At 62.6% G+C, this 21,519-nt stretch overlaps 1 protein-coding gene across 4 annotated transcripts; it reads left to right on the plus strand.

Moving 5' to 3' along the window:
* Nucleotides 1-902: 902 nt before the first annotated feature.
* Nucleotides 903-20,580, plus strand: LOC111149620 (autophagy related 2A). 4 transcript variants are annotated; one of them, XM_022506781.1, is made up of 41 exons: nucleotides 903-1,109; nucleotides 3,226-3,388; nucleotides 3,480-3,632; nucleotides 3,789-3,891; nucleotides 4,317-4,452; nucleotides 4,597-4,695; nucleotides 5,009-5,105; nucleotides 5,194-5,358; nucleotides 5,465-5,605; nucleotides 6,154-6,391; nucleotides 6,476-6,620; nucleotides 6,713-6,805; nucleotides 7,208-7,366; nucleotides 7,480-7,723; nucleotides 8,064-8,160; nucleotides 8,272-8,431; nucleotides 9,110-9,252; nucleotides 9,342-9,481; nucleotides 9,549-9,754; nucleotides 10,394-10,544; nucleotides 10,644-10,843; nucleotides 10,945-11,025; nucleotides 11,257-11,363; nucleotides 11,455-11,547; nucleotides 12,557-12,627; nucleotides 12,855-12,931; nucleotides 13,491-13,655; nucleotides 13,780-13,906; nucleotides 13,993-14,204; nucleotides 14,774-14,982; nucleotides 15,253-15,388; nucleotides 16,796-17,002; nucleotides 17,189-17,290; nucleotides 17,371-17,455; nucleotides 17,551-17,683; nucleotides 17,766-17,838; nucleotides 18,026-18,108; nucleotides 18,379-18,500; nucleotides 18,648-18,802; nucleotides 19,667-19,819; nucleotides 19,904-20,580. In XM_022506781.1, the coding sequence occupies exons 1-41, from the start codon at nucleotides 939-941 to the stop codon at nucleotides 20,138-20,140; spliced, it is 5,832 nt and encodes a 1,943-aa protein (XP_022362489.1). In that variant the 5' UTR covers nucleotides 903-938; the 3' UTR covers nucleotides 20,141-20,580. The 4 variants fall into 4 exon arrangements, with proteins under 4 accessions (XP_022362489.1, XP_022362490.1, XP_022362491.1 ...); XM_022506782.1 differs by having other exon boundaries at nucleotides 9,594-9,754; nucleotides 13,491-13,661; XM_022506783.1 differs by having other exon boundaries at nucleotides 9,594-9,754.
* Nucleotides 20,581-21,519: the final 939 nt, after the last annotated feature.

A 21,519-nucleotide genomic window follows, 5' to 3' on the forward strand; every position in this document is an offset into this window, starting at 1 on the left:
GATACTCACGTGTGAATTTCAGGATATTTTCAAGTGTTACGAAATCCTATTTTTTTAACTACTTAAAAATGTAAAAAAATTTTAAATAAATAAAAATTGTACAAAACCAATAGAACCCTGCTCAAGGGGCTTAGAATCCATTCGTTATTAATTTTAGGTTAGAGATAAGAAAAAATATTGTTTTTTTCAGAGGAGCTGGATGCCTGACCAAATGCAGAAGAGAAAGGAGGCTGGGTAAATCTCCTGATCGGCATTCCAGGTGAGGACTGGTGAAAAAAGATTTCCTTGGCGATGAACTTACAGCAACCTTTGTAAACTTGCTTTCTTATCTCTAAGATGGTTTTCTTATCTGTAAAACCGCCACCTTAGAGGATGGTAAGGATTGAATGCAATAAAAGTTGGAAAGCGTTTTGTAAAATGCAAATGCTTACTCACTTAATTGTTTCTAGGACGCGTGCTGGAGGAGTTTTCACACACTCATTCCCCCGGGAAGCTTGCTATTAAATTTGATGAGACTCTGTCCCTTTAAATACTCCCCAACTACCTCAAGGAGGTAGACGAGTCGGCACATGCGCACTCCTCTACGAGGCTGGCACCTCAAGCCCCAGCCTTCCCAGAGCCCGTAGAAGGGAGGCTAAAGGTCCTCCCACACAGAATTTTTACGCAGGCGTAAATCAAGCTTGGGAGCACTATATCACGCAGAGAGCCCAGTCCCTTTTTCGTGCTCGAAGACTCCGCCCCCCACGGCCAATCAGTAGACCTCGCCCTTTACAACGGCGAATGGCAGTGAGCGTGGGGGGCGTGGCTGAGGGTCCGGGGGCGCGGCCTGGCGCTGAGAGAAGCGGCGGGGCAGCCGGGGGCTCTAGTGAACTGCGAAGCCGGACAGGGATCGCCGGCGGTCGGCGAGCAGAGGCGGCCTGGGCCCGGCGGTCTCCGAGATGTCACGATGGCTGTGGCCATGGTCAAACTGTGTGAAAGAGCGGGTATGCCGCTACTTGCTGCACCACTACTTGGGTCACTTCTTCCAGGAGCACCTCAGCCTGGATCAGCTCAGCCTCGATTTGTACAAGGGCAGCGTTGCCTTGCGGGATATCCACCTGGAGATCTGGGTGAGGAACGAGGCCCGAGATCGGGAAGCCGGGGCGGTGCGCAGAGACCTGAGGATCCTGGCTAAAGGGTCAGGCTGGGGACCGGGCAGAGGGCGTGGAGAGGCCGTGAGAGTCAGGCCCTTTCCAGGCGACGGATCGGCTTCAGAGCCAGAAGCTGGGTGGGAAGGGGGTCCCTGCCTCCACTTCACCGTAGAAGAAAGTGAGGCTGAGGAGGGGGGTGTCACTTGTCTGGGGAATGCCAGAATAAGCACATCGAGTTTGGGGCCCGAGTTGAGAACTGTGGTCCTCAGAGGCTCAGGAAGGCGAAGGAACTAGGGGGCTCTGACAGGACGGGGCCAGGGCGGTGACAGAGTTGGGGCCGTGCAGCTAGTCGGTCAGGCAAGGCTGGTGGGGGTCTGGAGTCCTGCTGGGAGCACCTGTAGGAAAGGTGCTCTGACCTCCTGACCCTCCGATCCTGGGCCAAGTGGGCGGCGTCCGCCTCAGGATGTGGATGTCAACAACCGCGTCAGCACCCGTGTTGATCAACACCTCGTGTGATTGCTGCGGCTGCCTACTTCCTGCTTTGGGGAGAGTGGGATGGACCCAGTGGTGTTTGGGGAGGGGCTTGGGAATCAGCCTCCCTACCTGCCAGCAAGCCCCTGAGGAAGGGTGGAGAGAGGTTCGTTTTCAGGTGGGGAGGAGGCCTAGGGAGATGCTGAGGAGGCAGGGAGGAAGGAGGTCTGGGTCAGAAGCCTGAGGTTGGGGGCGGTGAGGGGCAGTGACTCACAACTCAGCCAAACTGGGAAGTTGCAAAGGAGCCACCAGTTAGAGGTGTCAGGCCAAGGCTGGCACTGGGTCATCCCCGCCCCCCAACTCCAGAACAGCAGGGGTGGGCATGGGGTCGGGGCGTCTCAGCGAAATTTCTGTCTGGGCAGACAGGGTTCTCGGCCTAAATGCAGTCTGGGACAGGAAGAGCTGAGCTTCAGGGGTAGGCCAGGACTTGCTGAGCAAATGTAGGGGCAGAGGGAGACAGCCAAGCCCAGAGTTGGGGACACCTCCTGATAACCTCTTGTCTGCGAATCCTAGTGAAGGCCTTCTCTGACCTCTGACTTTTAGGCTGGGCTGCCTCTTTCTAGTTCCAGTTCCAGAAAACACTCCCACCCTGCCCTGCCCTGCCCTGCCCTCTTGGTGGGGATTGAAATGGCTCCCAGCTAGACTGCTTTCTGGGCTGGCCTCCAGAGAGGAGGGCCCCCCCGTCCCCCCTCCCCCGCCGTGGAAAGCAGGTCCTTTCAGAGCCAGCCCCCCCTCCCAGCCGCTCAGCCTGCAACCCCCGCCAGGAAGACCCCAGAAGAAGCCGAGTGCCTGGGGAGCCTGGGATGGGGTGAGGAGAGAGACCTGTCTTCCTAGTTGCAGTCCTCACAGTACACTGAGTGATTAAACTAGTTCCTTCTCTCTAGGCCTCAGTTCCCATCTGTGGATCTCTGGGTAAGGAGTTTCAACTTGACCTCTGTAAGCCTTCTAGTTCTGCCATGTGTTTGTTGATTCTTGGATCCAACAAGTGTTTACTGGGAACTTCTCTGGGTGGTACCATACAGCACCTGGGATCACACGGAGCCGGCAGGTGGCTTCCTGCCTTCATGGAGCTCCTGGATGGCGGTGGTGCTCTTTCCCCATTGGTAACCAGGGGCTCTCAGCCTTGTATCTCAGAGAGGTACAGCTGCACCAAGTGTTCGGAGTTGGGGGGCGGGGGTCACCTCTGGCTCAGTTCAGTCCTCTGCCAGCCTCCCCTTGAACTCCGTACTTGCCCAGAGAGAACATGGGTGCTGCACTCTGCTGGGCCTTTCCACATGCTGTTCCTATGCCTGGAGCATGCTACCTTCCATCCTCTCTGCCTGGCTTCCTCCTTCTCATGTTTCAGCTGCCCCTTCCTCTGGCTTAAAGGATGAAACACGTTTGGATGAACCAAGAGTAGGAACCAGCTAAAGCAGTGGCAGAACTCTGTAGTAGCCCACGGTGGCGGCCAGGAGAACCAGGGAGCTCTCCAGGGTCAGGGCAGACCAACAAGGAGTGTGGCAGCCAAGGAGACAGCCACATTTGGGGTTTCCCTGAGCCGGCTCTGTCTCTTCCCCGTTCCTAGTCCGTGAACGAAGTGCTGGAGTCCATCGAGTCACCCTTGGAGCTGGTGGAAGGCTTCGTGGGCTCTATCGAGGTGGCCGTGCCCTGGGCTGCGCTGCTCACCGACCACTGCACTGTGCACGTGTCAGGCCTCCAGCTCACCCTGCAGCCTCGCCAGGGCCCTGGTGAGGGCAGGGCAAGGCTGGGGCTGCGGGCGTGGGGAGCCCGGTGGTAGGAGTAGACCTCCCCTTTCTGATAGCCTCTTCCTCCTCGCAGGGCCGGGGGCTGCTGACTCGCAGAGCTGGGCCTCGTGCATGACCACGAGCCTGCAGCTGGCTCAGGAGTGCCTCCGGGATGGGCTCCCCGAGCCCTCTGAGCCACCACAGCCCCTGGAGGGCCTGGAAATGTTTGCCCAGACCATTGAGACTGGTAAGTGGGCCTCTCGTGGTATCCTGCTGTCTGCCCCTCCGCAGCCCACAAGACGGAGGGCCCAGACAGCAAGATGGCCACACGGCCGCCCCAGCCGGGAAACTCTGCCTACCTCTTGCTGTCCCAACTGGCCAGAGACCCCTTTCCACCCCTCAGTGCTGCGCAGGATCAAGGTGACCTTCCTGGACACTGTGGTGAGGGTTGAGCACTCGCCGGGTGATGGGGAGCATGGCGTGGCAGTAGAAGTCCATGTACAGAGGTAGGGGCGTGCCCCGAGGGGGTGGGCTAGGGTGCAGACAAGGGGTAGTGAGGGGCTGCTGAACAGTATGGGCCCTGCCCCTGCCCCTCTCCCCAGCTTGGGCTCCCGGGAAGCAGCATGGCAAAGCTTGGGTGGGACTGGGTGGTGGCCATGGTGGGAGGGAAACCATATTGCAAGCCCGGAGTGGTGTCCAGGGGCCAAGGGGTACCAGCGGTCCAGGGTGGCTGGGGTTCCCGAGGATCAGGTTACACACGGAGGGTCTGAAGAGCCAGGGCTGGCCCTGGAGGTCCAGTATGGTCGGGCTGTGATGGGCCAGCTCTGTCGGCCAGCCTCTCTGGCCGCAGACCCCTAGAACAGAATACTGCGTGGGGAGAGGGGCTCCAGCCTGCGGTGGCTGGGGCGAGGGCTGATCCTACACTCGCCAGACTGGAGTACTGTGATGAGGCAGTGCGGGACCCAAGCCAGGCACCGCCGGTGGACGTGCACCAGCCTCCCGCCTTCCTGCACAAGCTGCTGCAGCTGGCAGGAGTCCGCCTGCGCTTCGAGGAGCTCCCCGCGCAGGTGGGCTGACCCGGATCCCCGCCACTCTCTTCTCCTCATCCCCAGCTTCTCTCCTGTCTGCCTGCCCCACTGGGCCCCATCCCTTCTGAGCATGTCTGACCTCATCTTCTCGATCCCTTCCCTCCTATGCCCTTTTGCCTCCAGGAAGATCCCCCGAAACCCCCCTTGCAGATCGGCAGCTGCTCAGGGTATATGGAATTGACAGTGAAATTGAAGCAGAATGAGGCCTTCCCAGGCCCCAAGGTGGGTCCCCGGCCCCCGTGGAGGAGGGAGTGGGCCCCATCTCAGAATACTCCTTGGCAGTGCCGATCTTCCCCCACGCCCCGTACAAAGCAGGCTCTTTGAGTGGGGGAAGTTACTGCCTTCTTGGCAGTAGGGAAACAGGCTCAGTGGTCAAGTTGCGGCCAGAGTCACACAGCTGCTTGGTGATGGCGCTCAGCCTGGCAACTGGCGTCTTCCCTCCTCTGGGTGAGGGCAGGTGGGCGGCGGCTCTCAGAGGGCCGAGGCGGCAGGTGTAGGCTCCATGGTGGGCCCCTCTGGCCCCTTCTGTCCCCAGCTGGAGGTGGCTGGACAGCTGGGCTCCTTGCACCTGCTCCTGACCCCTCAGCAGCTCCAGCAGCTTCAAGAACTGCTCAGTGCCATGAGCCTCGCAGGTGAGGCCTCTGGGCTCTGCAGAGGTTGGGATGGCTGGGGAGGGGCCGGCTGGGCTGGACCGACACAAGGACGTGTCCTCCTCCGTAGACCCCGGGGGCCTGGTTGACAAGCTGAACAAGAGCCGCCCGCTAGGTGCTGAAGACCTGTGGTTGATCGAGCAGGACCTGAACCAGCAGCTGCAGGCAGGGGCTGTGGCCGAGCCCCTCAGCCCAGAACCCCTCAGCAACCCTCTTGTCAACCTGGACAGTACTGGTCGGTGTGGGGCCAGACCTGGCGGTTGTCGGGGCAGCGGGCCCGGGTGCAGGACTCACAGGGGCCAAGTGTGGCCTTCCCTGACGTCCCCTGCCCTCGCCCACAGACCTCTTCTTCTCCATGGCGGGCCTCACGAGCAGTGTGGCCTCAGCGCTCTCTGAGCTCTCCCTCTCGGATGTAGACCTGGGATCCTCCATGCACAGCGACGTGGCCTCCCGCCGGCTCTCTGCCCATACCCAGCCAACTGGTGAGTGCTCCCGGGGCAAGAGGAGCCAGAGGAGGCCTCAGTGCCCAAGTGATGTCATGTGCCCGCAGGAGGCCCCCACCGATGCTACGGCCCACCATGGGTGACTTGGTTCCCTGGGGATGCTGGGTGGGTGGGGGGAGGCTGGTCCCACAGTGGATAGAGGCCAGGTTTCAAAGTCAGTGATCTGGGGCCAGGCACTTAAATTCTTGGAGACTCAGTTTCCCTTTCCATAAAAAGGTTCTAGTAAGATCTGGCCTTGCCAGGCTGTGGGGTTTGGCCGATGTTTATTGAGAGATTGCGTCTGACAGGTGCGAGTCTGAGGGCTTTATCCCCCTGTTCCTCCAGCTCCTTGAGGGGTTGGAGTGAGCCTAGGTTGGTATCTGGCTAAGGAGGCTCTGGGTTAGCCCCTCCCTGCCAAGCCCCGTGCCAGAGTCACAGTCCATCAGGGCTGGGGCTTCTCCCAGCCCCCAGCCCGGTGTCTGACCAGCCCTCTTCCTGGGGTACCCATGAGCTCTGGGAAGTCCTTGGTGACACCTCTGTCCTCTCAGGCAAGACGGCCCCCACACCCCTCCCGGATACCCTGCGCCCGGACTCGCTGGTGAAGATGACCTTAGGGGGCATGACCCTGACCTTGCTGCAGACGTCTGCCCCATCTTCCGGACCACCTGACCTCACCACCCATTTTTTTTCGGAGTTTGATGCCACCAAAGATGGGCCCTTCGGCTCCCGTGACTTCTACCATCTCCGGCCGCGCTTCCAGAGGGCCTGTCCCTGTAGCCATGTCCGGTACAAGCCCAAGGCAGGGACCCAAAGAGAGACTTCCTCCACCCCCACAAGCCCAACCTCTGATGCCCCGCTGCTTCGTCGCAGGCTAACGGGGACAGCTGTGCAGCTATCCTGGGAGCTGCGGACGGGCAGGGGCCGGCGGACTACCAGCACACAAGTGCACTTCGGGCAGCTCGAGGTGCTGGAGTGCCTGTGGCCCAGGGACACGTCGGAGCCTGAGTACACAGAGGTGAGGACAGAGCCGGTGTGCACGGCGGAGCCTGCAGCTTCCGGCGGGAGTGGAAGCTCGGCCTGACTTTGGCTTCCTGTGTCCCATCCCAGGTCCTCAGCTTCCCCAGCAGCCTCGGTTCCCAGGCCTCAGCTCGGCCCTGTGCCCACCTGCGTCATACACAGACTCTCCGCCGGGTGTCCAGAGTAACTCACCCCACCCCCTGGCTGTTTCCCACCTCTCAGCCTCCATTAGTACCTCCCTGCTCCCACCCTCCACCACCTTTGCCCTTGCTCAGCCGGAGCGCGCCTCCCCATCTGGGAGCCCTCGGGGGCTGGGCCCTGCACAAGGCATCCTCTGTGCCCGGTTGCCCCTTCCCTGCAAACCCGGCAAACCCGGCAAACCCTCCAAATATGGGGTGGCTTTTATTAAACAAACATGGTCATCCTTCTCAGGCAACGTGCTGAGGCTCTTCAGGTCCTCTGCCCGAGCCTTCCTTCCCACCACCCGGGAGGGCTCTGTGTTTCTTTTCTGCTCAAGGGCGTCCCTTCCCATCCTGCCCTCAACTGCCCCAGAGCCCTTGCTAACCTGAACATCCTCGCCCTCAGAGCCGACCCCGGCGCCCTGCTGCCTGCCATTGCCACTCAGAGCTGGCCCTGGACCTGGCTGACTTCCAGGCGGATGTGGAGCTGGGGGCCCTGGACCGGCTGGCTGCTGTGCTGCGCCTGGCCACCGTACCCCCTCCCGAGCCACCTGCTGGCCTCCTGGTAAGAGACCCGGCTGGGCCAGGGAGCTGGCGCGGACCCTCTGGCTGGAAGCCACAGTGGCAGGGCCCCCGGCAGTGGCTCTGATCCCCCCCACCCCCGCCATCCTCCCGCAGACAGAAGCCCCACCAGCTGCTGAGCAGCAGACGGTGGTGCGGCTGTCGGCTCCCCGGGCCACGCTGCAGCTGCGCTTCCCCATCGCCGACCTGCGGCCCGAGCGGGACCCCTGGGCAGGCCGGGCCGTGCGGGCCGAGCAGCTGCGGCTGGAGCTGAGTGAGCCCCAGTTCCGGTCAGAGCTGAACAGCGGTCCTGGTCCCCCAATCCCCACCCGCCTGGAACTGACCTGCTCCGACCTGCATGGTGAGAGCCCCCCGGGGGACAGTCCCCAGGGCAGGACCTCGGGCCCCTGGGAGAGGTGGGGAAGGGACTGAGGCACGGTCGGGACAGACTCTGGCCCAAGCCTCACCAGCTCTGTGAGGCACCAGCGTTGCCTGTTTCTAGGCTTGCCTGAGAGCGGGCAGAGCGGGCCCTTTGTCGCTGGTCTGCAACAGATTGTGGGTGTGAGGGAGGGCACGGGCCTGTAAATGATAAAGGACAGTCACCGTGGTGGAGGTTCCAGGCCCCCGCAACCTCACCTCCCACGGGGGAAGAAATGGGGAGAGGCAGCCGTGACAACCCCCGCTCCTCCTTATCCTTCCAGGCACTTACGAAGATGGAGAGAAGCCGCCCGTCCCCTGCCTGCGGGTCTCCAAAGCTCTGGATCCCAAGAGCCCCGGGCACAAATACTTCCTGCCCCAGTAAGTGGGGGGCTCTGGAAGGCACGGGCGGGAGAGGAGCACTTGGCTCCTGAGCTGGGATCTGGGGCTCAGGGGGCCTGGCAGGCCAGTGACAGGCCTGTGCCCTGGCAGGATAGCGGTGACGCTGCACCCCCAGCTGAGCAGCGCCCAGTGGGAAGCAGCCCCCGAGAAGGGAGAGGAGCTGGAGCGGTCAGCCGAGAGTCCGTGTGAGCTGCGGGAGCCTGAGCCCTCACCCTTCTCCTCCAAGAGGACCATGTATGAGACGGAGGAGGTAAGGCCCCGAACCCAGGGGAGCCACTTGGTGGCTGTGGGACAGGAGAACAGGACCGCCTGAGGCACCAGGGGATGTGGCCTGGCACCAGCAAGAATGTCATCTATTCCATCATCTTAGACCAGTGGGGAATCAGATCCCCCCGGCTCATGGGGCCTGGGCGTGAGGACACTGGTGAGGGCAGGCCCCAGATGGCACAGGTCATTGATTGGGAAGGTCAGAACCACATCTGTGGACAATGTATGTTTGGACCTCACGATCTTCTCTGGGGCTGCTGAGATTTGAGTGAGAGACAGTAAAGGGACTGGTCTCTGGGCCCCGTGGTCTGGGTTTAAATCTAGGCTCTTCCATTCAGTGGCCTCATCCTCTTGGAACTGGTATAATCTCAGAGTTACACACGGATGAGTTTCCTTGTCTTGAAAGTGGGTACAGTGACCTGTGTCACAGGCTCATCACCATGAGGAGAAAGGAGTTGACTTCCATGAGGTCCTTCCTCATCGCAGGGTTGGCACACGGTCGGCATTCGCACGAGCTGGCTGCCCTCCGTCCCAGCAGAGAGGAGCTCCTATGAATGAATGAGAGTGAGCGAATGAATGATAGGAAGTCAGGGTGCAGCCCGGGGTCTCGTTCCCGAGCCAGCCCAGTCTCTCAGATGCCTCTCCCCGCTCGCCTGTCTAGATGGTGATTCCTGGAGACCCTGAGGAGATGAGGACCTTCCAGAGCCGGGCCCTGGCACTGTCACGTTGCAGCCTAGAAGTGCTCCTGCCCAGCGCCCACATCTTCCTGCCCAGCAAGGAGGTCTATGAGAGTCTGTACAACAGGTGCAAACTCAGGCAGGTGGGGCGGGGGGAGTGTGGGGAGGGGTGGGGCTGGGCCACCCTCACCGCCACTGTCCCTCCACCTGCCCCAGGATCAACAACGACCTGCTCATGTGGGAGCCTGCAGACCTGCTTCCCGCCCCCGCCCCCACCGCTCACCCCCCTGGCTTCCCGGGCCCCTCGGGCTTCTGGCACGACAACTTCAAGATGTGCAAGTCAGCCTTCAAGCTGGGTAGGAGGGACGCCCCAGCTAGGATTCTGAGCTCCCCACCACCCAGAGCTGGGCAGGGCTCGGGCAGCCCTCCCAGGTCTCCTTCCCACTTGGCTCCTTGATCTCACCTCAGACTCGGACTCCGATGAAGAGGATGCCCACTTCTTCTCAGTAGGGGCATCGGGCGCTCCCCAGCCCCCTGCCCCTGAGTCCCCAAGTCCTCGCTCCCAGAGCACCTTCTCGACACTGGTGACTGTGCTGCAGGGTCGGATCACAGCCCTCTGTGAGACTAAGGTGAGGGCAGCCCCAGGGAGGTGAGCCCCGCTGACTCCGGTGCCCCCACCCACCGTTGGCAGGAGAGGAAGACCAGTGTGAGCAGCTCCAGTTTGGGAATCTAGGAAAAAAAAGCCCAGTGTGGCTGAGAGTGGTGTGTCTGGCCAGCAGCACCCACCTGCCACCCACTGACCCACCCATGCCTCCCCAACCATCCCAACACACCCCCGTTGGCCCCTGTTGTACGGAAGGTGTCATGCCAGAGGTCGAGGGGTGGGGTGGCAATGTCTCACACCAGATGGCAGGTAGGGCAAGGATGACTCCCCTTCTGGCGAAAGACAAAAGCGATGGGGTGCTGGGGTGGCTTAGCCTGCTAAGGGTCTGATTCTTGATCATCTCAAGAGCCCCGTATCGGGCTCCACACTGGGCATGGAGTCTGCCCGCCAAAAAAAAGATTCTCTCTACCTCTCCCTCTGCCCCTTGCCACTCTCTAAAGAGAAAAAACAAAACAAAACAAACAAACAAACAAAACAAGTGCTGCTCTGGGATGTCAGCGAATCTGGGTGGAGCCAGAGCCAGTCCTCTGTAGGCAGAATCTGTGGGAGGCCACGCCCCTGGGGGAGGGCCCTGGTGAGGCCACGCCCCATGCTCTGTGTGCAGGACGAGGTTGGGCGGCGGCTGGAGACCTCACATGGGGAGCTGGTGTTGGATGTGGAGCAAGGTACCATCTTCAGTGTCTCCCAGTACCGAGGCCAGCCGGGACTCGGCTACTTCTGCCTGGAAGCGGAGAAGGCAAAGCTCTACCACCGAGGTGTGAAGGGAGGGGACTTGCTGGAGGGCCAAGGGCCCTGGGGTCGGGGGGGCTGCTGGTGAGCCAGCATGGCAGGGAGCTCACCAGCTGCTTCCCCAGCGACTGTGGATGACTCCCGGCTGCCCAGTCGCCTGGATCTGCCCAGCTTTGCCCCTCCGGCCCAGCTGGCCCCAACCATCTACCCGTCGGAGGAAGGGGTGACTGAACGGGGAGCCTCGGGCCTCAGGGGCCAGGGCCGGGGTCCCCACATGCTGTCCACAGCTGTGCGCATCCATCTGGATCCCCACAAGAATGTCAAGGTACAACAGTGCCTGCTTCTGGTCTACCCGCTTGGCTGGGGCTACTGCCTCCTGGTGCCTGGTGGGCTGGGCACCCTGGGCTGACTGTGTCCCACCTCCAGGAGTTCCTGGTGACATTGCGGCTGCACAGGGCCACCCTGCGCCACTTCATGGCTCTTCCAGAACAGAGTTGGCACTCCCAGGTGAGCAAAAGTGGTGTGGGCAGGTGGGTCTCTGGACTTGGAGAGGTGGAGGCCAGTGTGAGGGGCCTGGGCTGGGCCAGAGCTGACCTCCAAGGGAAGGCAAGGGGTATGGTAGCAGGGATGGGCAGCACATGGGGAGCCATCCTGGGGCGGGGGGGTGTGGAAGAGAGGCGGTTAGAGGAAGGAAGAGGTTCCTGATCCTCACCACCCCTCCTGTCCTGACCCCCAAAGCTGTTAGAGTTCTTAGATGTGCTTGATGACCCAGTGCTGGGCTACCTGCCCCCAACCGTCATCACTGTCCTACACACTCACCTATTCTCCTGCGCTGTGGACTACAGGTACCCAGGTTGGGTGGGCCGAGAGGCAGGGGCCGGGGGTAGGCTCTCGATAAGGAGCCCACCCCAGCACATGTGTGACCCACCCCTCCAGGCCCCTCTACCTCCCCGTGCGTGTCCTTGTCACCGCTGAGACCTTCACTCTCTCCAGCAACATCATCATGGACACCTCGACCTTCCTGCTCAGGTACGCACCACCTCCACCCAGCTCACACACACACACCCCAAAACTGGGCTGCAGCTGCTACTCCCCCAGGGTCCTGCCTACCTGCTATGTCTCCTCAGGCCCATCCCTGAGCCTTTCTGTACATTTGGGTGATGATTCCTTGCTCAGGAATGAGAATTGATTCCACCTTCCTGGACGACAGTTGCGCTCCTTGTCAGAGCCTTAAAAGTATTTGTGCTCTCAAACCTGATCGTCTCACAGACATGCTTGTTCTAAGGATACAAGGATAACAGGGGCGGAATGCGATGCCTTTGTTGTATAATTTAAAACTTGTAAATAATCTAAATGCCCCCAAATGACAACTTGAGTCAGTAAATGTGGCTTACCCGACCATTAAAGTCAGGTTGAAGAATGACATTGAAGAACACGAGAGCCATCGTAATGCAGCATGTACTGAAAACCCGAGCTAGAAAGCTCTATGTGGTGGTGGTGTTTTTTAAGATTTATGAAGGTTTATTTGTATACTCTGTGGCTTCACAGAGCAGATAAGAGAAAATGCATAGGGCGCTTTTCTCAGAATTTGGGATTAGAGAATATGATTAGAGATGATTTCTTAGTCCTGTGTTTTAGAACATCTTGAAGGAGCTCGTGTCATGTTTCCATTAAAATAAGGACTGACTTTGAAAGAACAGTGAATGCTGTGGGAGGGTCGGTAAGGGAGCAGGACACTTTCCTCCTGTGGCTGCCGTGAGGCCCAGAGGGGGCGGAGAAGCAGGAGAAACTGGGAGCGTGCCGTCTGCCCTTTGACCTAGGCGAGCTTGCGCTATTTCGGGGCCTGCGGCCCAGGAGACAGACCCAGTGTACAGAGAGGAACACTGAGGCTAGAGGGGACCCAGCGCTAGTTGCTTGTGGGTTTGGGAGCCCCTGTGGCTGCCCCTCTGCCTGTCTCTCGGGGTCCCCGCCCTGTGGCTCCCACAGAGCTGCACCCTGCAGCGGTTCCTGGGCCCTTCTCAGCCCTGTTCCCCACCAGGTTCATCCTCGATGACTCAGCCTTATACCTGTCCGACAAGTGTGAGGTGGAGACCCCGGACCTGCAGCGAGGTGGGCAGGGCCTGGATGGGGCCCCCCTCCCCTCTGAGGGCTCACAGCCCCAGGCCACACCCGGAGCAGCCGGACACCCTCACCCAGCTGCTGGCCGGGTTCTCAGCACCCGCGCACGCCCGCCCGCAAGGGCTGCGCTTAGATCAACGCCCGCTTCTCCGCTCGGGTGCTGGGCCAGGGGCTCAGCATGAAGAAGTGACTGGAACTTCTCTCGCTTTCTGCTGCAGATTATGTCTGTGTCTTGGATGTTGACCTTCTGGAGCTCGTGATTAAAACCTGGAAGGGGAGCACCGAGGGCAAGCTGGTGAGTGTTGCCCAGAGTCCCCCAGAGCCAGAGCGGTTGCAAGGGCTGGGACAGTGAAGCCTCCACGCGGTCACCGTTTCCTCTTGCACCGTCTCCTCCCTTCTGCTCCCTGGGCCTGGGCTCAGGTTCCAGTCACTGCCTGCCCTTCCATGCTGGGCTCTGGGCCAGTCCCCCTGCCAGCAGGGCAGCCCATCATGTGAACCCCCGCACCAGGGGGCAGCTGTGGCCAGGGCCGAAGCAGGGTATCGGGAGTCAGCCGGCCCTGTGGGGCCTGTGTCCTCCCTGGTCAGATGGAGGTAACGGGCTGCACATGGCCAGGCTGAGGGGAGCGACAGAGGACCGGGCCCTGGAACACTGTCACGCAGGGAGGGCACTCCAGCTTCTTTGCATGGCCCTGAGGGAAGCCCCCTCACTCTCTGGGCTCCATTTGCTCCTTCCTTCAGCAGAGGTGCTGGGCAGCAGGCTGCCCAGCCCAGGGAAGACCAGGCCGAGCCCCGTCTGTGTGTGGCGGGGATGAAGCCCAGCCTGATGGCCCCCCGCACCCCGCACCCCTCCCCAGAGCCAGCCGCTGTTCGAGCTGCGTTGCTCCAACAACGTGGTGCGTGTGCACAGCTGCGCGGACTCCTGCGCCCTGCTGGTCAACCTGCTGCAGTACGTGATGAGTGAGGGCGACCTGCACCCCCCGCCCCGGCCCCCCAGCCCCACGGAGATCGCCGGCCAGAAGGTACAGGTGAGGCCTGGCCCTGCCAGCTCCGGGAACTCCCCCAGCACCCTGGCATCAGAGGAGGAGGAGGCGGCACCCCTCCTTTTGTCACTCATTCACCCTACCCCTCCCCCGCCTGGCCCAGCTCTCCGAGAGCCCTGCCTCCCTACCCTCCTGTCCCCCAGTGGAGACAGCCCTCATCAACCAGCGGGACTTGGCTGACGCCCTCTTGGACACTGAGCGCAGCTTACGGGAGCTGACCCAGCCTTCAGGTGCGGTGCGGGGGTGCTCTGGGGCCAGAGGACAATCAGGCACCCAAATCAGCCATCCCCTCCAAAACTGGCATCTCGCTCCACAGGTGGCCCCCTCCCTCAGGCCTCGCCCGTGTCAGTCTACCTCTTCCCAGGTGAACGGAGCGGGGCCCAGCCCCACTTGCCCCCCGTCGTGGCCCCTGCCAGCAGCTTGGGGTCCCGCTCAGAGGCCAAGGAAGATGAAAAGGAAGACGGAGATGGAGACACTCTGGACAGTGATGAGTTCTGCATCCTTGACGCTCCGGGCCTCGGCATCCCGGTGTGTGTGTGGGGCGGGCTGGGCAGGGCCAGGAAGTGGTAGGAGACGGTGGCTTCCTTCTGCACCCTTGTAGAGCTCCTGCTGCTGGAGGGGTAGGAGGTGGTCTCCGCCACTGGGGAGGCGGGTCTGGGTCCCTGACAGTCCCTCTGAACTCTGGGTCTTGAGGGAGCAAGTGGATTTCCAGAGGAAGAGAGAAAGAATGACATGCGGGGCCAAGGACAGGACATCAAGGGAAGGGAGGAAGAGGAGCTGGGTAGTTTGCAGGAGGGGGGAAACCATCTGACTGGTGGGGTGCTGACTGGCTGGTCCCCAGGAGCCAATGGGAATGTCACATGCAAGCGAGACCCAGGCCCAGGGTTGGCAAGAGCACGGGGCACTTGGGTCCCCCCCGCACTGGCCCCCAGGACAGAGCACTCTGACACAGCTTCTGGGGATGGTGACCCAGGAGAGTCACCTTTTGTCCAAAACGGGGGGAGGTATGAGGATGGGGCGGAAGTTGGGAGAGGGTGGCCAGGACTGGGGAAGGTGTCTGTGCACATACATTGACTCACCACCCCCCCCGCCTACAGCCCCGAGATGGGGAGCCCGTGGTGACACAGCTGCATCCTGGCCCCATCATCGTGCAGGACGGGTACTTCTCCCGGCCCCTGGGCAGCACGGACCTGCTGCGGGCGCCTGCCCACTTCCCTGTGCCCAGCAGCCGCGTGGTGCTCCGGGAGGTCTCGCTCGTCTGGCACCTCTATGGCGGCCGGGACTTTGGCCCCCACCCTGGCCACAGGTGAGAAGGACGGGTGCAGGCAGCCGCTAGGGCCATGGGGCCCACCTGGCCAGGGGATGGGGCCTGGGCTGGAGGTCAGCTCTGACCTTCAGCAGCTGACAATCTTAAGCCGTGTCCTTGACTCAGTGGCCTCTGTTCTTTCTCCTTCCTTGCCCCCCACCCCCACCCCCGGGGCTGAGGCCAAAGAGGGCTTCCTGCCCCGGGCTGAAGGGCCCGCTCTGACGGGAAGGGAGTCCCTCCGAGTCAGCTTGTGCCCTGTCCCTTTTCCAGGGCAAGAGGCAGCTTCATGGGCCCTAGGGGCTCCCCTTCCCGCTGCTCCGGTCCCAACCGGCCCCAGAACTCCTGGCGTACGCAGGGGGGCAGTGGGAGGCAGCACCACGTCCTCATGGAGATCCAGCTCAGCAAGGTGAGCTGGGGGCTCAGTATAGAAAGCCACCTGGATGGGGGACAGGCCCGCCATGCCATCCCTGGCACCCAGCCAGCCCTCCACCACGGCCACTTAGCTCCAGGTCCCTGGTCAGGAACCATGTCCCCGAGTGTTTGCAGAGCGCATCCATGCCACTCCCCAGGTGCTGTTCTAGACGTTGGAGGGAGCAGTGAGCACGGCGGAAAGAAGCCCCGCTTCCCTGTCCCATGTGTGGTAGTGGAGGGAGCCACGGATTTGTGGATCTGTACGGTGCAGCAGGAGATAAATGTTTGGGGAAGGCGAGCCAGGGCGGGGAGCAGGGAGCGCAGGGAGGAGCAGCACGTCTTCTTGAGAAGGTGTCGTTGGCACGAAGACCTGCCGGAGGGGGCGGGTTGAGGGTGTCAGCATGAGGGCCACGGGCCGCGAGCATCTCCACTGTGTGTGGAGGCATGTGGCCAGCAGGACCGCAGCCGGGCCAGGATGGTGGCCGTGGGGGCCGTGGGTCTGACCAGGAGCCAGGCGGCCTATGGCCCCGCAGACCACAGGACGGTTTTGGATTTTACCAGAATGAGATGCAGTCAGCAGGAGACGGTGGCCGAGCAGGGAGGGTAGGGGCAGCCACAGATCCGGGGACAACGGTCCATTTCTGGAAATACTTGGTTGGGGAGGAACCACAGGCTGGGTGGGCTGCCAGGCTGACCTGAGGTGGGGTGAGCGGAGGTCCTGCTTCCTGAGGGCGAGCCCGTGCGAGCCTTCTCCCCAGCACACGGGGCTGTCGTGCCGGGAAAACTCGGGGGCTCCCTGCAGCCAGTGGGGCTGGGGAGCCAGCACTGGGTGTAGGGGAGAGGGAAGGCCAGGGCCAAGTTCCAAAGACGAGAAAGGCCTTGAGCCATTTGAGGTACGAGAGAGAGGCCAGTGGGGCTGGCGTGTCCAGGCCCCACGGGGGTGTTTGCAGGGCGCAAGGTAGGTGGGTGGTGCTGGATGAAGGTCCCTCTGGCTGAGTGGAGAAGGGGCCGAGGGGCCCAGGCGGGAGGCTGTCCCGGGCTGGGGGGGCAGTGGCCACCAGGCCAGGGGGCAGGAGTGAAGAGCGACACAGGTGCGAGGAGACTGGAGAGATGTGCCAAGGAGTGAAACTGTGGCTAGTGATGGAGAGGCTGGAGGGTGGTGCTGGTGCTTGGTGACAGGCACACGGGGGCCTCTTAGGTGATAGGAAGGGACTGGGAGCAAGTAGCTTCACGGGAGAGCTTCAGGTCAAGAACTCAGCATGCCAAGTGGAGTTTGAAATGCCCTTGGAACGACCATGGGGAGGCAGCCCGGTGCGGGGCTGAGGTGGGGCTGGGGGCCAGAAGGGTGGCTGGGAGAGGCAGAGTGCTGCCTCCCTGGCTCAGGTCTCCGTCGGCCTCACAGGTCAGCTTCCAGCATGAGGTGTACCCGGCGGAGCCCACCTCGGGCCCTGCAGCCCCCAGCCAGGAGCCAGAGGAGCGGCCGCTGTCCCGCCAGGTGTTCATTGTGCAGGAGCTGGAGGTCCGAGACCGGCTGGCCTCCTCCCAGATCAACAAGTTCTTGTACCTGCACACGAGCGAGCGGATGCCCCGTCGCGCCCACTCCAACATGGTACCGGCCACCCCCGCTGGCCACCCTGGGCAGAGCCTGGGGGTTTGGGGGGCCCGGGAGAATCCCAGGGCTCAGGCGGGCCCAGCCGGGGGCACAGCGTGTGCAGATGCAGCCACGGCTGAGCACAGGGTGGGGGCCAGGGCCCAGAGCCCGGCAGGTACCCAGAGCTTGCCCTCTGCCCCCCAGCTCACCATCAAAGCGCTGCACGTGGCCCCCGCCACCCACCCGGGTGGACCCGAGTGCTGTCTCCGAGTCTCGCTGATGCCCCTGCGGCTCAACGTGGACCAGGTGAGCAGGCCAGGCGGGGCAGGTCCTGCGGTGAGCCCCACGGCCGCTGGGCCTCCCTGACCCGTATCTTCCCCCGGCAGGACGCCCTGTTCTTCCTCAAGGACTTCTTCACCAGCTTGGCGGCTGGCATCAACCCTGTGGTCTCAGCAGAGACGTCCGCGGAGGGTGAGAGGCTGAGCTGGGAGGGGAGAGCCCAGGCCCCCCACCTCCCCCTCCCAGCCAGCCCTGGGTCCACCCCCCATCGGTGTCCCCCACCCTAGCTCGCTCCGAGACCCGAGTCCAGCCCAGCAGTGTCCAGGAAGGCCTGCCTGAGGACGCAGAGATGACCGGCTCCCGGGAGGCGGCGGGCGGTGGGCACAGCTGCTCAGCCGAGCAGCAGCCCATCTACTTCAGGTAGCGTGGAGGGCTGGGGGTCCTCGCCCGGGCTGCGGGGGGCAGGGGCGGGAACCAAGCCCGCTCTCCCTACACCCCCCAGGGAGTTCCGCTTCACGTCCGAGGTGCCCATCTGGTTGGATTACCACGGCAAGCACGTCACCATGGACCAGGTGGTAAGTGGGGCTGTCCCACGGAGTGGCCGTGTGGGCCATCCCTCTCGGGGGTCCCCATTCTGCCCAGGTGTGGCCGGGGCCTACATCCAGGCTGTTCTGGCGGCTGAGTCGGTCCCCAGGGCCACCGATGCGCTGGGTGGCGCCCTGTACTGAACTGCGTCCCCCCGAATCCCTTCTCCTTCCCCAGGGCACGTTCGCCGGCCTCCTCATCGGCCTGGCCCAGCTCAACTGCTCCGAGCTGAAGCTGAAGCGGCTCTGTTGCCGACATGGGTGAGCCCCCATCCCCTCCAGCACCCCCAGCCTCCCTTCAGGGTCCCCCGTCTTACCCTGCCGCATCCTGACAGGTTACGTGGCCTTGGCCAAGCCATTACTCCTCTGGAGTCTCAGTTTTCGCTCTGTAAAGTGGGCACAGTCATCCTTTGCACTGGGCTGGGCGGCTGCTGGGGAGAGTGTGGGGGTACCTCAGGCCCTGGTACCTCAGGCCCTGGCCCTCCGTGTGGGGCTGTGCCTCCAGACCCTCCTCTCCTCTCCCCTTCCCAGACTGCTGGGTGTGGACAAGGTGCTGGGCTACGCTCTCAACGAGTGGCTGCAGGACATCCGGAAGAACCAGCTGCCCGGCCTGCTGGGGGGTGTGGGCCCCATGCACTCGGTGGTCCAGCTCTGTGAGTGGTGGCTGTGGGGGCCCTGGGAATGGCTCTGACTCTGGGGCGGCCTAGACGCTGCCCCGGGAGGAGAGGGAGGAGGTCCTAAACCAGGGTGGGCACGGGCTGCACAGCCTCAGGCATGTCTGACCGACCCCATGCCTGCAGTCCAGGGGTTCCGGGACCTGCTTTGGCTGCCCATCGAGCAGTACAGAAAGGATGGGCGCCTCATGCGGGGGCTGCAGCGGGGGGCCGCCTCCTTTGGCTCATCCACGGCCTCGGCCGCCCTGGAACTCAGCAACCGGCTGGTGCAGGCTATCCAGGTGAGCGGGCTGGTGCTTCCAGGCCGGGTAGGGCAGAGCGGATCTGCCCCAGGGCGCCCGATCAGTCCCCAAAGTGCTACTGAGGATGGCAGGTCTGGGGGCGCGGTCTCGTTCTCTGAGACACAGTCTTGCACGGGGGAGGCCCAGTGACTCCCACAGCAAGCCCTAAGAGTGTGGGCGCCCTGCAGCCTCCCGTGTCTGCTCCTGGCCAGCTCCTGGAGAGGAGGGAGGGGGCTGTGGCTCTGTTTACAGACAGGAAAACTGAGGCACAGACCGGCCCTCGCTCATTCAAGCCCTGGACATTGCCAGGCCCAAAGACAGACCCCCGGGGAGGCGCGGGAGTCCTGCGAGCGGCTGTGGTTCAGTGCCCTGAACCCTAGTAGGAGGGCGAGGAGGGGCAGGCCTCTGTGCAGCAGTCACGGCCGATGAGCGTGCAGATGATGGGGAGCTCAGTGCTTTCTGGGATCTGCACGCACAGCCCCCTGTAGGCCGGGGCAAGATGTCCAGCCAGAGGCTGGAAGGAGAAGCAGGCCCCAGAGAGGCCCCCAGATGGGGCAGGGGTCCACGTGTGGCGGTCCACCCGAGGAGGGCTGGGGGTCCAGAGGACTTGAGGACGATCCCCTCAGGAGGCATGCCCTCCACCTGAAGTCCCCCCCGACCCGGGTGCTGGAAGCATCGGCAGGACCCCCAGGAGCAGCACCATAAAGCAGGGCCAAGGGACAGGCGGAAGCGTGATGCCCGCCCACCCCTACCCCGGGCTGGCCCGGGGTTCCACATGCTTCTCTGGGGCTGGCCCGGGGGCCTCAGGGCTGGGGGTGTGTGCCTGGGCTGGCTCCTCATCTGGTGCCCTCCGTGTCCCCTCAGGCCACAGCTGAGACTGTGTACGACATCCTGTCCCCAGCCGCGCCCATCCCCCGCTCCCTGCAGGACAAGCGCTCAGTGCGGAGGCTACGAAAGGGCCACCAGCCCGCTGACCTCCGGGAGGGTGTGGCAAAGGCTTATGACACCGTTCGAGAGGTGATAAGACCCTGTCCTCCTCCCAGTCCCACGCCCACTTCCTCACCCCCCATCCCCCAGTGGCTGACTTCCCGACTTCCGCAGGGCATCCTGGACACGGCTCAGACCATCTGTGATGTGGCCTCCCGGGGGCACGAGCAGAAGGGGCTGACAGGCGCCGTGGGGGGCGTGATCCGCCAGCTGCCCCCCACTGTGGTGAAGCCCCTCATTCTCGCCACGGAGGCCACGTCCAGTCTACTTGGGGGCATGCGAAACCAGATCCTTCCCGACGCACACAAGGACCACGCTCTCAAGTGGCGTGCGGACGAAGGCCAAGACTGAGCACTGGGCGCCGAGGACGCCGGGCGCTGCTGCCCTCCTCGCCCAGCCAGCCCCAGGGCCATCGTGGCTCCTGCGCCTCCCCAGAGCTTTTTCGGTCCATAGCCGGGCAAGCCCTCAGGGGAAGGCTCTGGAAGGACTCTGCCTGGCCCGCCTGCCAATCGCTGTGAGAATGAGGCCTCCCTGCCTGGGGCTCAGCCCCGTCTCTGCACTTTTCCTCTGGGGAGAAAGGACACTGCCTCCACCACTACCTGGGCCCACATTGCCGCCTTGTCCCAGGACGGAGGCCTTTGGACCCTCAGACCCCAACCCCGCTCAGCCAAGTGTCTTTCTGTGTCTGGGGGGAAGTAGGGGACAGACACTGTGGTTCAATGTATTTTTAAGCTCCTTGAACGTGTGGGTCCGTGTCTGCATGACGTGGAATAAACTGCACCCACCGCCGGCCCCCTTGTCCTGTGTGCCGGCGCTGCCCCAGCCTCAGCCTTGACCTTGGCCCATACCCAGATCCCCACCTCTGCCCCCAGGACCTCCCCTGTTACCAGCAGGGGTCACCACACCTTCCCAGCAGGTTCAAACTGGCCCCAGCTACCTGTCCGCCCCCACAGTCCTTCCCCCCAACTGTCTCTGCCCTGTGCTCCTCGCCATCGGCCCTGCTTCTGTGTGGCAGGAGCCCAGGGCAGCGGGAAAGAGGAGGCCTGGAGCCCACCTCACCCAGACCATGTTTCTTGCCTCCAGCCCTGCAAGAGCCCAGGATCTAGCCTTACCTAGGGCCTGGGTGAGGGGACAGCTGGGAGGACACTGAGCTGGAGCAAAGGGTCAGGCTGTGGGGTGCCCCAAGAAGTTTCAGACCCTGACCATGTATTCTGAGGCTGCGCCCTTGGCTCTTGAGTTTCGGGTCCCTCCTGGTAATCCCTATCCACAACCAGCATGGTCAGTCAAGGCCATTCCTAGAAGGCTGCGCCCTCTGGAGGCTGCTCTGGCCATCCCTAGCAGATGGCTTTTTTGATGACTCAAGCCCCTCCCTGGGGTCCCAGCTCCAGGGCAGTAGAGGGGAGGGGCACGGGGGCAGCACAGGCTAGCAGGGCTCCTGACGGACCTTTGCATAGAGACTTACATGGGGTGGGGAAAATAACCATCGTAAACCGCTCCCCCGCCCCCTCCCACATATACCTTGTTGCTTCCGAACAAGAAGGAGCTACTCTGATCATACCCCACCACGGTTCCCCCACGAGCACTGCACGGAAGCAGGTGGGCCTGTGGGGAAACTGAGGCTCAGGTTAAGAGGCACAGTCTTAGAGAACCCTCACTTGCTATCTGCAGACCTCTTGGTGAGCAAAGGTCCCCCAAGTCCCCTCTGGGTCCTTGCTGTCCCCTTTGTGTTG

This window comes from Enhydra lutris, unplaced genomic scaffold (genome assembly GCF_002288905.1).
Source record: "Enhydra lutris kenyoni isolate GAN:26980312 unplaced genomic scaffold, ASM228890v2 scaffoldscaffold22, whole genome shotgun sequence".
In the NCBI taxonomy this organism is placed as follows: Eukaryota; Metazoa; Chordata; class Mammalia; order Carnivora; family Mustelidae; genus Enhydra; species Enhydra lutris.

Excerpts from the sequence above, each read along its gene's own strand:
- LOC111149620 (XM_022506781.1), top strand. The coding sequence starts at position 939 with ATGTCACGATGGCTGTGGCCATGGTCAAACTGTGTGAAAGAGCGGGTA. Across the intron at positions 5,106-5,193 it reads CAGTGCCATGAGCCTCGCAG|ACCCCGGGGGCCTGGTTGAC; the intron begins GTGAGGCCTCTG and ends CCTCCTCCGTAG. Across the intron at positions 15,389-16,795 it reads TGGAGATCCAGCTCAGCAAG|GTCAGCTTCCAGCATGAGGT; the intron begins GTGAGCTGGGGG and ends TCGGCCTCACAG.